The sequence below is a fragment of the Salmo salar genome, chromosome 17, assembly GCF_965601325.2.
Source record: "Salmo salar chromosome 17, fSalSal1, whole genome shotgun sequence".
NCBI classification, from domain to species: Eukaryota; Metazoa; Chordata; class Actinopteri; order Salmoniformes; family Salmonidae; genus Salmo; species Salmo salar.
The window spans coordinates 4,574,521-4,591,062 of record NC_138307.1 but is presented as its reverse complement, the minus strand read 5'-3'; the positions used below and the strand labels follow the sequence as shown (position 1 = coordinate 4,591,062).

The 16,542-nt window shown below is 43.3% G+C and overlaps 2 protein-coding genes across 3 annotated transcripts in view; both read right to left on the bottom strand.

The window, feature by feature from the left end:
• Window positions 1-1,230: 1,230 nt before the first annotated feature.
• cnppd1 (cyclin Pas1/PHO80 domain containing 1) lies at window positions 1,231-12,507 on the bottom strand. The gene is made up of 8 exons (XM_014151293.3): window positions 12,277-12,507; window positions 11,630-11,732; window positions 11,443-11,524; window positions 11,235-11,355; window positions 9,274-9,402; window positions 5,978-6,039; window positions 4,697-4,814; window positions 1,231-3,872 (listed from the first exon to the last, which is right to left on the bottom strand). Exons 1-8 carry the CDS (start codon window positions 12,337-12,339, stop codon window positions 3,219-3,221), a joined length of 1,332 nt encoding a protein of 443 aa, XP_014006768.1. The 5' UTR covers window positions 12,340-12,507; the 3' UTR covers window positions 1,231-3,218.
• A 92-nt stretch (window positions 12,508-12,599) lies between these two features.
• abcb6a (ATP binding cassette subfamily B member 6 (LAN blood group) a) overlaps window positions 12,600-16,542 on the bottom strand; it is a 31,178-nt gene continuing 27,235 nt past the window's right edge. The window contains exons 18-20 of one of the 2 annotated variants that reach the window (XM_014151292.3): window positions 15,724-15,818; window positions 15,354-15,422; window positions 12,600-15,072 (exon numbers count right to left, since the gene is read on the bottom strand). In XM_014151292.3, coding sequence (XP_014006767.3) covers window positions 14,919-15,072; window positions 15,354-15,422; window positions 15,724-15,818 — 318 coding nt within the window. In that variant the 3' untranslated portion in view covers window positions 12,600-14,918. Of the gene's footprint in view, window positions 15,073-15,349; window positions 15,423-15,723; window positions 15,819-16,542 lie in introns of those variants that run through there. The other variant, XM_082963370.1, reaches the window with a different exon arrangement.

The following is a 16,542-nucleotide window of genomic DNA, read 5'->3' as shown; positions in this document are numbered from 1 at the left end:
AACAGCAGCAGTAAAATAACAATAGCGAGGCTATATACAGGGGGTACCGGAACAGAGTCAATGTGCGAGGACACCGGTTAGTCGAGCAAATTGAGGTAATATGTACGAGTTAAAGTGACTATGCATAGATAATAAACAGAGAGTAGCAGCAGCATAATAGAGGGGTCTGGGTAGCAATTTGATTAGCTGTTCAGGAGTCTTATGGCTTGGGGGTAGAAGCTGTTAAGAAGCCTTTTGGAAGTATACTTGGCGCTCCGGTACCGCTTTCTGTGTGGTAGCAGAGAGAACAGTCTATGACTAGGGTGGCTGGAGTCTGACTATTTTTAGGGCCTTCCTCCAACACCGCCTGGTATAAAGGTCCTGGATGGCAGGAAGCTTGGCCCCAGTGATGTACTAGGCTGTACGCACTACCCTCTGTAGTGCCTTGCGGTCAGAGGCCGAGCAGTTGCCATACCAGGTGGTGATGCAACCAGTCAGGATGCTCTCGATGGTGCAGCTGTAGAACCTTTTGAGGATCTGAGGACCCAAGCCAAATCTTTTCAGTCTCCTGAGGGGGAATAGGTTTTATCGTGCCCTCTTCACGACTCTCTTGGCGTGTTTGGACCATTCTAGTTTGTTGGTGATGTGGACACCAAGGAACTTCAAGCTCTCAACCTGCTCCGCTACAGCCCCGTCGATGAGAATGGGGGCGTGCTCGGTCCTCCTTTTGCTATAGTCCACAATCATCTCCTTTGTCTTGATCACGTTGAGGGAGAGGTTGTTGTCCTGGCACCACACTGCCAGGTCTCTGACCTCCTCCCTATAGGCTGTCTGATCATTGTCGGTGATCAGGCCTACCACTGTTGTGTCAACGGCAAACTTAATGACGGTGTTGGAGTCGTGCCTGGCCGTGCAGTCATGAGTGAACAGGGAGTACAGGAGTGAACAGGGAGTACAGGAGGGGACTGAGCACGCACCCAAGGGGCCCCCGTGTTGAGGATCAGCGTGACGGATATGTTGTTACCTACCCTTACCACCTGGGGGCGGCCCATCAGGAAGTCCAGGATCCAGTTAGAGCTCAAATGGCATATTGAGCTCAAATGGCATATTGCTTTCTAGGGTGTGTGTGTGTGTGTGTGCCAAGATTGAGCTATTCATCTCACAATGTTGACAACTCACATTACATACTGTCTGTCAAAGTGGACCACGTGGACAGCGATACAGACCTAAATGACAAATGAAAACCAAACCTTTAAAAGGGTCAAACATTTTATTACATTTTTTACAGATTTCTACACATTGAATGTTTTGTACATTGTTTACAAAATTCAAGGATTTCGTGCTTCAAAATCTCAGTCTGATTTGAAAAGGTTTTATTTAGATGCTTCCAGAAAATCAACAAAAGCCAAAGTTCATGTCCTAGGGACCACAGTGCCTCATGGCCTTGTCAGAAACGTGTCAACGTAAAACCAAGTCAAAATGTACAAATAATCACAAATTCCCTAGCAAGAAACTATCTTGAGTAGAAAAATATGAGAAGAGCTAACTGTTTTTCCGGGATGAGAGACATAGAAACAGTATTACTTAGGATTTACATCCCCATTCAAGGAATTCTATTTCTATGGAGAAAGAAGACATGTTCCATTTTTGAGCAGGTAGAGAAGACAAATGGTTTGTGAGTGATTGAGTGGCTGTTACTGTTGGTCAGGTCTCCCCAACGAAATGGGTATGTTAAAGAGGGCTACTAATTAATTGCAGAAAATGAAAAACAGATCTCTTAAAAATATATATATAATAATAATTGTGTTTTTCACAATACAACTCACCCATATGAGGATGTTAGGTTTCCATGAAAAGGTTATTGGATGAAAATTGCAATCATTAGATACATTTCCAAAACAAATCATGTTTGATGTTAGGCGCCATCATACTCAAAACGCTTATTTAAAAAAAACGGCAAACAGTAGACTGGTTATGACCTATTTGAGTTGCGTGGCATTCTGTTGGACAAACATGAAATCAGAGATAGCCACTGCATTCTGTCATGGTAAAATAAATAGTTACTTGAAAAATAAACTAAAAGCCCGCACTCTCAGAGTTGCATCTCACCCAGTGCTATCCGAGTTCAGGGTCATGTTCAGAAACAAATGTACTTGCTGAACTATCTTCGTTTACTGTTGCAAAGCGGTTTAAAACATTTCGCTACAATGTGCCCTAATGAACACGACTTGAGGGGCAGCCATACTGAGATATGAATTTCATGTTTTTTCACTGGAATAAAAAAATCATTTAAATCTCTACTGTTGTTCAGTGCAGGGACCTGAGGCTTTGCTGGTCTAGTTATTATTAACATACCAAAAATGACCCAACGACTCCACGGCAAATCAAATGCAGGCTAGCTAGTTGTCTCTAGCTTGAGTGCAAGTCTGTTTGTGCCATCATTCCAACTCCTTCTCACTCATTGTCATGCAATGTTTGGCTTGACAAGGAGAGCAATAGAGTTGGCAAGAGCACAAACAGATCTGGGACCAGGCTTGACTCCCTTCTTAAAGCACTACAGTACTGACTTAGAAAGCAGCCTTGCTTTTATGGAAACAACTTACTTTCTCACATTCTCAAATAGCTATGACGTCGCATCAAAACTTAACTCTTCCATCTAAAAACATGACTTATCCCAACTCCCACAAGCCCCCATTTTCAAACATAAGTAAAGAGTAGGTAGCCTGGGTACCAGTCTGTTTGTTCCATGATGCCATCATTCCACAAACAAATCTGGTACCCAGGCTAAAGATCAGGTAGTAACAAACGCTGTGCGAGTATGGTAGCCATGCTTAAACATATTTTGGTGTATTTTTAAACCAAACATGAAATATTAGTTTGTCATGTACACACCTTCTAGAAACACCCATTGAAAAGCTATGTGATCCAACCTTTGAGAAATAAAATGTTAGAAAAGATAAGTGTCTGAACACAGAACTCAGATCTCACGCTGTTATGAGTTCATCTTACTTATTTACACCAATTCAGCTGGCAAACCACTGTACAAAATGTGCTACTCGCCTTTAGGGGCCCTTATCTCAAATTTAGACAGTATATGCAAAAAAAAGCAAATACAAAATAAAATTTCACTTCCCTTTCACTGCAACGGATGCATTCTGAAAAACCAGCTGGTTTCATTTGGAGTCCAGCGTCATCGTCATTGAAGGGTAACGATAGTGGCTTGTTTTGTCCGTCTGTGTCTAGCTGGGCATGAGGAGAGATGGGGCTTTCTCGATGGGCAGCATGAACTGTGGGCAGCAGGGTCCGACACGGAGGGGTGCCATGCCAGTCAGACGGGAGTCCAGGAGCATCGGGGTGGCTCCGTAGAGGAGGGGGGCAGGGGCCAGCCACGGTGCTGCGGGGTGACCAGGGGGTCCAGGCTCAAGTAGTGGAGCAGAGGTATTCCGTGGGTCGCACTGGATGGAGCCAGGAGGGAGGCTCCCCACTATAACTGGGCAGCCGGGGCAGTGCAGAGAGGAGGCGGACAAGGCTGGTTCAGTGTCAGGCTGGGGGTGTGGGTCAGTGTGGCTTAGCGAAGTGAGGATAGAGCCCCATAGACACAGTATAGAGGTCTGAGAGGAGGTTGGCGAGCCGTGGTTGTGGTCGTCGTGGGTGTGGAGAGTGCCAGGCCGGCGGTTGTGACTGTCGTTGCCCAAGACGCAGCAGCGAGGGAGGTCGGATGCTGGACTGGGGGTCTCTGGGACTGGGAGCAGGCCTAGTGGTGGTGGAGAGAGGCTGGAGCTCGGCAGGTGGACTTGGCGGACTGGGGCCAGGGGCTGGCTGCTCCTGGGGAGGCTGGTGGCGATAAGGCCCGCGACACTGGTCAGATACACCAGCCCCAGCATGCAGGTCACCTGGAGAGAGGTGAGGACGTGGATTTAGTGGATTTCTTTCATTATGTTTTTCCTTTCCCCCCCAAACTGACTACTTTCAAAAGTGTTGCTTCTTTCAATCAACACATAGTTTGTGGGTTTCTGCAATTAGCAGTTTTTGGAAATTGATGCGATGGAAATGTTATACTTGTGCTTTTCTAATAACTAATTTCTGTGTTCTATTCATGTGCTGTTCTAATAACCAATTTCTATGTTGATGTAAGTGACAGATTTAACGAATCCTCACTATCAGCATCTACAATTTGTTTAGAGAACGAAAGATATTTTAGTTTCAAGGTCCCAGTTTAGAGAGAAGAAGCCTTGTGAGGTATTGGCCTGTCACATGCATGACCCAGTATTGGTCGGTCACATGAATGAAACAAAACGGTAACGATTAATTAATTATGCACATATAACTTGTCTGTGTATATCCGTATACAAGACAACTGCTGGAACTGCCCCAGCAGAGCTTCTGACAGACGTTCACTATGGTGCATTAAGTTTGATGGAACCTCTCCAGCACGCTGACAAATAAACAATGATTCATCTAAGATTTACTTTGAGTGTCCCTGTGTAAGAATTTCCATGACATTGACATGTTACTTTCAGGTGTGTTTCTGAAACCATCGTTGTGTCCATTCGGCACAAAGCAAGAGAAAACATACTACCTATATGTGTTAAATAAGAAATGCTATTTTCTATTTGAAAATGTTCTGCTACGATGTGCCCATACTGAGCATGACCCACGACTCAGTCCTTCAGTGCACTGTGGACCCCACTGCCCGTGCCCTCTGACCCCTCCTCACCTTGGCAAAGTGCAGGTAGATGGCCGTCAGTGCCTGTCGCCACGCCGCCTGCTCCAGCAGCACACAGAGGTCAGTGTAGGTGAACCAGCCTCGCTTCATCCCCTGCTTCTCTGCAATACTGGAGTCACAACAGGCCTGCGTTAATATACACACACACACGGACCACACTCTATGCAAACACAGAGAGAGAGAGACGGACGTAGAACAGAGTCTGGCAAACAAATGACTGCGCTCATGTGACACACACAACCAACCCTTTGTTTGAACAAGCAGCTCTGTATCAGATCTACAGTCCCTATGCCAGCCAAATCACCACAAGAACGTGACACTACTAACTTAGTTCTTCCCTGAAGAATCATGGGGCCTACAAAAATAGAAGTCTCTATGACATTCCCAACCCTTCATAGCTTCTTGTGTTTCTAATGCATTAGGAGTCTCACACACACATACCCAGATCACAGGCCAATGTTTTTCTTGCGGGGATGGTCAGGGGGTCAGAACATAATTACAAATATTTTATAGACCACAAATTGACTACAAGAAGCCCAAACAGATATAATATTTGACTAAAACAATCATTTCAAATCTGGCATACATGTGTATATGATCACATATACTGTATCGCTCTCTATTATGCATAGGAATACTTTGGAACAGAGTTACAGAATTAAAAACACATGGAAATAAAAATAAAACATTCTCCCACATTTCGTGGTATCCAATTGGTAGTTACAGTCTTGTCTCATCGCTGCAACTCCCGTACGGACTCGGGAGAGGCGAAGGTCGAGAGCCATGCGTCCTCCGAAACACAACCCAACCAAGCCGCACTGCTTCTTGACACAACGCACATCCAACCCGGAAGCCAGCCGCACCAATGTGTCGGAGGAAACACCGTACACCTGGCGACCTGGTCAGCGTGCACTGCGCCCGGCCCGCCACAGGAGTCGCTAGTGCGCGATGAGACAAGGATATCCCTGGCGGCCAAACACTCCCTAACCCGGACGACGCTGGGCCAATTGTGCGCCACCCCATGGGCCTCCCGGTCGCGGCCGGCTGCGACAGAGCCTAGGCTCAAACCCAGAATCTCTGGTGGCACAGCTAGCACTGTGATGCAGTGCCTTAGACCACTGCGCCACCCGGGAGGCACATGGAAATAATTTGCTGGTGGTTTTACATTAGGTGGCCAAATAAAAATCACCCAAAATTCGGCCCGCAGGGCGACAGTTGGAGAAACCTGCACTAGCATGAAAAACTATCTACGTGAAAACAAGAACCACAAACCTGGTTTCTAGTTGATTCAGTATGCCAAAGTAGTCCACGGGCTCAGTGAAGAGGCTCCACTCCTGAAACACAGAAGTGAGAGCAGCTGTCAGATTGCATATTATGGCCATACAAATACAGTACAATGGGATTTAAATATTAGTGATGGGCGGGTTGACACAACCTACAGTCCCCGTGGTTAGAACTGCGGGCGGGTGGGTTTAGGGTCATGAAATATTGTGTGGATATGGGGGGGGGGGGGGGGGGGGGTACAGCGCAGAGAAGCACGAGATTGAACTTCACTCAACTTTTTAGAGTTTTACCCGTTAGTTAACACTATTATAGTTTCCGTTTACTGTGGGAATTGTGATCGAATCAACGCAATATTAGCCACTTTCAATACAACAAACAGAAACAGAACTAACTATGCAAGACTTAGTATACAACACTATCTATGCAAGAGATTTTGTTGTAGACAGAAAGCATCAGAGTAGGATACTATTGCATTGACAGGCACGACTCAGGCCCGTACTTTACACAGACCGGTGCGCCATAACCGATCAGAGCTTCACTAGGCCTCGCCATAACCAATCAGAGCTGCAGTAGGCCTATATGCAAATAGGCATTGCCATGGATTGGTGCCACTTACTTTGAACTGGACTGAGTTTACAGCATGAGCGGTTGTGAGTATATGATGTGTGCACATTTGTTCAGATCCTTTTCTAGTTAGTGAGTTATTAGCCCAGTCATAGATCATTTCTAAATCAGCAATGGGGGACCGATTTCTTCCTACAAGAGCACAAAACGTGTCGGGTACAGAGCATTTTTTTTGTCTTAAAGGGACAGTGTTGTATTTTGAGACCGGCTTGAAGAAGCTAAGTAGCCAATAGGCAGAGGGTAGTATAATTTGTCTGATTCTCTGTAATAATGGTATGGGAATAAGGATGTATTTTATTTTGTAAAGTGGTTTCTCACGTCAAACAACATTTTCAGTCACATCCTTGTCTGAAGGACAAGTGGATAAACAGGTTCATGTCAAGCCCTGTGTGTTTTTTTTATCATGGAATATACAGTACCATTGAAAAGTTTGGACACGCCTACTCATTCAAAGGTGTTTTCCCATTTATTTCTACTATTTTCGCCATTTTAGCATAACAACAAAGACATCAAATCAACACATATGGAATCATGTAGAAACCAAAAAATGTGTTAAACAAATCTAAATATATTTTATATTTGAGATTATTCAAAGTAGCCACCCTTTGCCTTGACAGCTTTGCGTACTCTTGGCATTCTCTCAACCAGCTTCACGAGGAATGCTTTTCCAACAGTCTTGCAGTTCCCACATACTGTATGCTGAAAACTTGTTGGCTGCTTTTCCTTCACTCTGTGGTCCAACTCATCCCAAACCATCTCAATTGGGTTGAGGTCAGGGGATTGTGGAGGCCAGGTCATCTGATGCAGCACTCCATCACTCTCCTTCTTTGTCAAATAGCCCGTACCCAGCCTGGAGGTGTGTTGGGTAATTGTCCTGTTGAAAAACAAATGAAAGTCCCACTAAGCACAAACCAGATGGGATGGCGTATCGATGCAGAATGCTGTAGCCGCCATGCTGGTTAAGTGTGCCTTAAATTCTAAGTAAATCACTGACAGTGTCACCAGCAAAGCACCCCCACACCATCACACCTAAATGCTTCACGGTGGGAATCACACATGCAGAGATAATCCGTTCACCTACTCTGCTTCTCACAAAGACATGGAGGTCGGAAGCAAAAATCAAAATAATTTTGACTTATCAGACCAAAGGACAGATTTCCACTAGTCTAATGTCAATTGCTCGTGTTTCTTGGCCCAAGCAAGTCTCTTCTTCTTATTGGTGTCCTTTAGTAGTGGTTTCTTTGCAGCAATTTGACAATGAAGGCCTGATTGACACAGACTCCTCTGAACAGATGATGTTGAAATGTGTCTGTTACTTGAACTCTGAAGCATTTAATTGGGCTGCAATTTCTGAGGCAGGTAACTCTAATGAACATATCCTCTGCAGCAGAGGTAACTCTGGGTCCTCCTTTCCTGTGGTGGTCCTCATGAGAGCCAGTTTCATCATAGAGCTTGATGGTTTTTGCGACTGCACTTGAAGAAACTTTCAAAGTTACCCCCCCCAGATACACCCCAATCGTAAAACGCTTTTGGGAAGGGGCCAGGCAGAAAAAGTGACAATGTCGAGTTCAATTCAATAAGAGAAAAGCTACGAAATGGAGAGTTGAAAATAAAGAAAAGGGGGGGGGGGGGGGGGGGGCAAGAAAAGTAATGTTTGGGAAAGATTTGGTGAAGTGGTAAAAGATGATGAAAGCAGTGCCGGCTATGTTATGTGTAATGAATGTGAGGCACTATACTTTAAATAAGCATATGACACTTCAGGGAACTGTAGCCTACTGTTCAGATGGGTTAAATGGAAACTGAAATCTGGACACTGGTCTATAACCTCTCACACAGCCTTAATATTAACTCCTGCAGAATTGAGCATTTCTTGCAATAAAATGATACACCAAATGTAGGAAACATTTTGACCCGAAAAGGAGTAGAGAAATATGATTTCTTTCTTTCAGCATCTTGAGAGAAAGTGAATGCGCAGTTAGATATCTGTAAGAGATGTCATCTTTATCAGCATCATAAAAGCTGATAGTATTTCAACCACATTAAATATGCATCCAAGCTGAACTGAATCTTTTCAGAAACCCGTTGGGTAGTTTTCACAGCTTTCTATTTCCTTCCAACCAGTCAAACTGATGCTATTTGGAAATTTACACTGAAAATATTTCCGTTGTTTTTGTCATTGCATTTTCTCCCGGTTCCTGAACGTCTTTGCTCCGTTAAAGAAGCAGAGACAACAGAACATTTGACCAATGTCAACTGAATTGAAGCATTCATTCTATCGATTTATGACATTCTGGTGAGCAAGGGTTTATTTAGTCTTCTAGGGAAACAATGACAGAAGAGAAGCTGCATGCATCTAATTAGAGACAAGATGATTAAAAAAAGCCTACCAAAATGTCAGAAATAAGCAGAAACATATCTAAATCAGGCAACAACAAAGAATCCTGCACCTTCTGTCAAAAAAATTGTTCTGCCATCTCTGACTGTATCCTACAGCGCTTTTTCTATATTAGTGGGTTAGGGTCGGGCCTCAGATTTTCATTGCGGGCGGATGGGGGTGAACTAACGATTGGACCCACGCACCACTATTAAATATATGGCTCTGAGTAGGACCACACGTTTCTGGGCCTGTGGTATAGTATGTAATACCACGTATAACTTACAATGGCATCGAGGAAATTCATCTCCAGGGTGTTGACAGTCTGGACGTCCAGTTTTCCAGCTGCTCCCCACTCGTCGTTGAACACCTCCTCGTCCTCCCCTTCGTCGTACAAATACTTGCTGGCAACCATCTGGAGGAAAGGCGACACAGGATTAGGAGGTTAAGATCAGTCCATATGTCATAGAAAGCAAGTTGTGTTCGCATCCATCTCACACATACTACACAGGAGATTCCATCTTATTAATTCTATTGCTTGTTATTTTTGACTTGACTATTGTTATTGACTGACGTACTGCATTGTTGAAGAAGCAATTACATAAGTATTTTACAGCATCTTTTATACCTGCTGTAAACTGTGCGTGACGAATAAAATGTGATTTGATAACATGACAGGATGCTTTCCCAGACACACTCTTATGCCTACCCCTGGTCTAAAAAGCACATTGCGGGCAGCTGCAGGAAATTGTAAATTGAACAAGAATTGGGTGTAGTATATGGGTCTGGGCCCTACATGCCCAGCAATTACAGAGACCCATGTTCATAACAAGCTGTACTGTGCCCATCACATGCATAGCCTTGGCCTAATTCTGGTGAGAGGACCTAATACTTATCACATAGGCTAAATAGCCTTTGTCTAATTCTGGCGGGACAACCGGTGAGTTCCAATCAACCAAAAAAATATTGTCACATGCTTTGTAAACAACAGGTTTTATTTATTTCACCTTTATTTAAATAGGCCATGGTGGCAAAGTAATTACAACATAGTAATTAAACACTGGAATGGTAGATGTGCAGAAGATGAATGTGCAAGTAGAGATACTGGGGTGCAAAGGAGCAAGACAAATAAATAAATACAGTATGGGGATGAGGTAGGTAGATAGCCCATCTGTAAGCAGCCCATCTATGTACAGGTGCAGTGATCTGTGAGCTGCTCTGACAGCTGGTGCTTAAAGCTAGTGAGGGAGATATGAGTCTCCAGCTTCAGAGATTTTTGCAGTTCGTTCCAGTCATTGGCAGCAGAGAACTGGAAGGAGAGACGGCCAAAGGAGGAATTGGCTTTGGGGGTGATCAGAGAGATATACCTGCTGGAGCGTGTGCTACAGGTGGGTGCTGCTATGGTGACCAGTGAGCTGAGATAAGGCGGGGCTTTACCTAGCAGAGACTTGTAGATAACCTGTAGCCAGTGGGTTTGGCGACGAGTATGATGCGAGGGGCAACCAACGAGAGCGTACAGGTCGCAGTGGTGGGTAGTATATGGGGCTTTGGTGACAAAACGGATGGCACTGTGATAGACTACATCCAGTTTGTTGAGTAGAGTGTTGGAGGCCATTTTATAGATGACATCACCGAAGTCAAGGATCGGTAGGATGGTCAGTTTTACGAGGGTATGTCTGGCAGCATGAGTGAAGGAGGCTTTGTTGCGATATAGGAAGCCGATTATAGATTTAATTTTGGATTGGAGATGCTTAATGTGAGTCTGGAAGGAGAGTTTACAGTCTAACCAGACACCCAGGTATTTGTAGTTGTCCACATATTCTAAGTCAGAGCCGTCCAGAGTAGTGATGCTAGACGGGCGAGCAGGTGCGGGCAGTGATCGATTGAATAGCATGCATTTAGTTTTACTTGTATTTAAGAGCAGTTGGAGGCCACGGAAGGAGAGTTGTATGGCATTGAAGCTCGTCTGGAGGTTAGTTAACACAGTGTCCAAAGAAGGGCCAGAAGTATACAGAATGGTGTCGTCTGCGTAGAGGTGGATCAGAGACTCACCAGCAGCAAGAGCAACATCATTGATGTATACAGAGAAGCGAGTCGGCCCGAGAATTGAACCCTGTGGCACCCCCATAGAGACTGCCAGAGGTGTAGACTAACAGTGAAATGCAGATCTTGGGTCTGGTCATAAGCAGTACACTACAAAGGCAATAGGGTGCCATTTCAGACGCATCCAACCTTTGGCCCACATACCATGGAGATAAGGAAGAGATCCGAGGAGGAGATCTTTTGCAGGTATTCGGGGTTCCTGTGTCGTAGCCTTTCGATGTAGACCAGGGCCAACATCATGGCACATGGAGAGATGCACGCCTCCCTGAAAAACAGACCAACTATATTAAGTTATGGAGACCATTACATGCCCAGAAAGGAGAACAAGTGTCAACATTCACTGACAACATACCTCGCGACATGAGCAGCATATTTCTTGTGCAGTTTTCGAATTGGGCTAGGGGCAGATTTCTGAAGGAGTTCCACAGCAATATCTAGAAATCATATTCAGAACATAAGAATCAATCATTCAAATTCACAACATAATAATCAACAGTCACACATGGACAGGACATAACCTAGCAGACAGAATAGCTAACCTGTAACAGGACAGGAAAGGGAATCTAGAGAGCCGTCTTGGTCCAGGCCATAGTACAATCGCTTCCGCACTCTCTCTGACAGTTTCTGATGTCCAGGAAGAAACTGAAGGCAGATCAGAGAGCAAAGTGAATCATTGAGCTAAGGGCCTACATGACAAAAAAGAAAGAACCTGACATAACGTTAGCTAGCTAACATCAAGTTAGCCAAATTTACACAAGCAAGTCATGTCAACACGGTTGGAATAGGTTAGCTAGCTAACCGTTAGCAATCCCACAAATTGCCTCTTATAGTCGGTTGTCCTACTGTGTTTGCTGGCTACCGTTTTACGAGGTTAACGTTAGCTTCAACTTCACGACTTGTCACCTAAATCCAGAACAACCACAATCACATGTAGCTAACGTTAGCAGGCTGGTTAGCTACGTTAACGCGTGAGCTAGTACTATACTGTACAGTAAGCGTTAACCTTGCCGTGTTTTGATGTTCAATTATAAGGCATACAACACGTGTTGTTTAACCTGGTATGCATATTTAAAATGCGATTATTACCAAATAAGTCTAAAGCTCACATCAACCCGTTTGCGGTCATACTTAACTACCTAAACTAGCCAACTCAGCTAGCGTCACTCGCCTTGATAGGCTAACTTACCGTAAACTCCTGAAAGTCAGAAAATTGAAATGTTCGTTCACTAAACAATTCGTTGAAATCCATGCTGTCTATCCAACATTAGCCAAATAGTAGAAATAGAAAAGTCAAACTGAAAATAGATACATAAAACGGCGTCTGGTCTTACTCAGGCTAGCTAGCTAGCACAGCAGTAACCCCCGTTGTGATGGCTGACAAGCCCGCTTATAAAACCAATCAGCAGCTGAGATGGAGGGAGGGAACAGTCTTGGGAACAGTTATGCAATGTACTGTATGGATACAAAATGTCTAATAATATAAATCTAGCAATATGGTAAATTAGCAAAAACAGAGCCCACTTTGTCATTATACATCTTTAATTATACAATTTATTAACATATATACAAAGTAAAAACAAACCATTTATGTATTTGACTTCCAGGCATGGCTTAATGCCACACATACATTGGAAGAGTGACAAAGGCAAAGATCACACTACAAACAAACTATGCTCCCAAATCACATACAAAAAAGTTTGACATTGTGTCAAAGCAGTTAATATCTTTACAAAAACGTTGCATTTCTGGAAGGCACAAATGGAATGGCATCAAACACATGGAAACAATAGTTTGAAGTATTTGATACCATTTCCACCTATCCGCTCCAGCCATTGCCACAAGCCCGTTCTCCCCAATGAAGGTGCCACCAACCTCCTGTGGTGTCAATGTCACTCACGTCACAGATAACATTTCAAACTCATGGTGCATTAGTGTAAATAATTTGACTGCACCAGTTTGCACATATTGTACACCTACAAAATGATTGAATGCTGTAGTGGTGGAACAATTATTTGGTAGCAGAACATCTCTAGCTCTTTCTGCAGTCACAAATGCATTTGGGATTCATCCATTTATTTCACAGTCTGAAATAACTTTTCACGATGTAAAGTCTGCTGCGCACCATATGGATGGTAAGTATCTCCATTTCCACTTCCCCTTGATTAATGCAGACAGTTTCCAATTCCGATTCAACCACAAACCTGTAACCCTAGGGACTTCACGTAGATTTGAAGTCCCCATTCTCTCTCAAATAAACTAAAGTTCAGCTAAATGGCTAGATCTTCCCTTATGGCCCGTTTCAAAATAAATTAAACAGAATTTGACAATAAATAAATGGAGTGTGATTATTATCAACAGATATTGACCAACTCCACACTGCCTTGGGAATGCAAGGCAGTGTGGAGATATTTACAAGTTCAAACACAGACTAATTTCTTCCATTAAAATAAAGATACAGTAGTTCTGTACTAAACGGGTAGCAGCATAGACAGGCTTGAGGCTTGAGTTCATTGAGTTCATGCCTTTCCCTGAGGCTCAGTTGGTAGAGCATGGTGTTTGCAACGCCAGCATGGTGTGTGCAACGCCAGGGTTGTGGGTTCGATTCCCACGGGGGGCCAGTATAAAAATAAACTAAATGTATGCATTCACTACTGTAAGTCGCTCTGGATAAAAGCGTCTGCTAAATGACTAAAATGTAAATGTAATTCATTAAGGTTTGCTTTTACGCTACTAATTTTGTAAATTCTATCGATTCTGTTCTCTTTAATATACTGCCAGTAGTTCTTATTGATCACCATTGGTGACAAATAAAAGTTTTGCATGTATCAGTCAACACCTAGACTGTACTGTACATGATAATGCCCAAGTCTGTTTGGAGTTGCAGCTCAAAAAAAATCTAATTTACAATGAACCTGTTCAATAAAGATCTCTAGATGCTGTAAATAAAACAAATACATTTCTCAACCCCTAAACATTAGTCAACCATTTAAAGTGTTGTGAGACACTCTGCCAAACTGCCTATACCTGCGCTTAAGGGTAGGTATTCGTCTACTTTGGACTTGCTGCCACTTCTCTGGACGGCTGCAATCAAACGACTTCAGACAGCAAGAAGACGGATTATACTGAGTCCTGGGTCGTGTTCATTAGGCACTAATCCCTCATGGACAGATGCACGTAACATAACTGGTATATTAGTGTTTTCAACAGACTGTGGGATGCGACAACAGCCACTGATCATTTGGAGAAATTATGATTTTGCAGGTGTTTGCATCGTTCAAATTTTGGAAGGGGAGGGAACATTTGGCTTCTAAACTTGCCCGTAACTTGCAGAAAGTGTGTGTGTGGGGAGGCTACAGCCCTGCTTCCGCTGCTCATTCTAGTGTCTTTTCCAACACGTCTCTCCCCAGAACTTTATCGAGCATCTGACTCAATTTAAATGTAGATGTTTTTTGCATTGGATATTAATTACGCACGAAACAGGTCAAAACAGACTGCAATAAGGAGGGACTACCTGGACATGTCCAATAAGAAACAAAACGTTTTAAAACATTTTCTGTTAATTAACCAAATGAACACGATCCTGAATACACTTAAAAACAACTGGCCTGAGGCATTCATGGCACAAACATTTTGATTGAATGATCAAACATAAAATACCCAATAAATATGTGCTTAAAACTTCACTCATAACAGAATTAACCTCAATGGACAGATACCCTAAAAAAGACAAAACAGCCTTTTGAGGTATCTAATCCTCTCCCTGCATCCCTCTTTGTCCTCCTCTGTCTCCTCACAATGTCTACATATCCTTGACCTCTCACTCTAGCCTCAGTGGCTCCTGTGGCCTGCAGTGACTGATGGGGGCTGTAGTTTCTCAGACTTCCTGTCTTTGGCTTCTGTGTCAGAGGCTGAGTCCTGTGCCTGTTGCTGCTTCATCCACATGTCACAGTACAACCCTTCCTTAGCCAGCAGCTCATCATGCCTGGGAGGGAGAAAGTGGAGAATATGTAGCTACAATGGGGACACACAATCACCATTACCATCATCAAGTACAATGTCAAGATGTTCCCACATGGGCACTATAAGGTGTTGAGAATAGGACTATAGTGTGAGAAGCATTCAACATTGGCCTGTCCCATTCTTGGCATTTACATACATTCTTTAGATGTTTGTTTCTTGAAGAGCATAAAACAATATTTTGATTGGAATAGGCTTGTGGAGTGTGCAGCAATAGAACAAACACTCATTCAACCATTCACTCACCGTCCTCGCTCTGCTATCTGACCGTCACTTAGAACAAGAATCTGGTCGGCACCGATGATGGTCGACAACCTGAAGACAGACAATTCACAATCCGACTATAGACCGGACAGATCCAAACCATACAAACTCAGCATTAGAGGGGAGAAATGTGTGTGTCCTAATCACAGCAGGTTGTTGGCACCTTAATTGAGGAGGACAGGCTCGTGGTAATGGCTGGAGTGGAATGGTATCCAATACATCATGATGCAATTCCATTCGCTCCGTTCTAGCCATTATTATGAGTCGTCCTCCCCTCAGCAGCCTCCACTGATCATACTGTATGGGTTCCCTCCTTACATGCATTTTGTTCCAACTGAGACCCATCCCTTACCTGTGAGCCACGACGATGGTGGTCCGATTGGAGCACACTTTGGTTAGCGACGCCTGAATGTTGCGCTCCGTCTGTGTGTCTAGAGCAGATGTGGCCTGTGCAGAGGGAAAACTTTATGAGATAAGTAACATATTCAAGTTCAGTGAACTCGTATTAATCCACTGCAACACAATAGGAAAGGGGTTCAGTGGTGTGGGGGCAAACAGTCCCTCTTCAAATATGTTAAGAAAGCATCTTTGGCTGGACTGGTGAAAGCTAAGTGACAGAGCCAATGCGTTCAGCTAGGGTTGCACATTTTGGGGAATATTCACAGGTGAAAACTTTCCGTGGGAATATATGGGAATTAACAGAAATATATGCAAAGTAATGTTAATACTATTAAATGTAGATGTTTTTTGAATTGGTTATATTTACCATATCATATGGAGACAGAAACATAAACCTTTTACCTTTTCATAAGTAGACATAATGGCAAATGATTAAATCCTTCCAATAGAAATAAAAAAATACAATTTAGTGACTAATTGAACTTTAATTAAATGAGTTGACTCTTCACATGGGATGATTTCACTGAACAGCAAAAGAAAGGGAATACTGAATAATCACCAATGATCCATCGCATCTCGCAAAAACGTTTTCAAAATACTGTTGAAGTCGGAAGTTTACATACACCTTAGCCAAGTACATTTAAACTCAGTTTTTCACAATTCCTGACATTTAATACCAGTAAAAAAATCCCTGTCTTAGGTCAGTTAGGATCACCACTTTATTTTAAGAATGTGAAATGTCAGAATAATAGTAGAGAATGATTTATTTAAG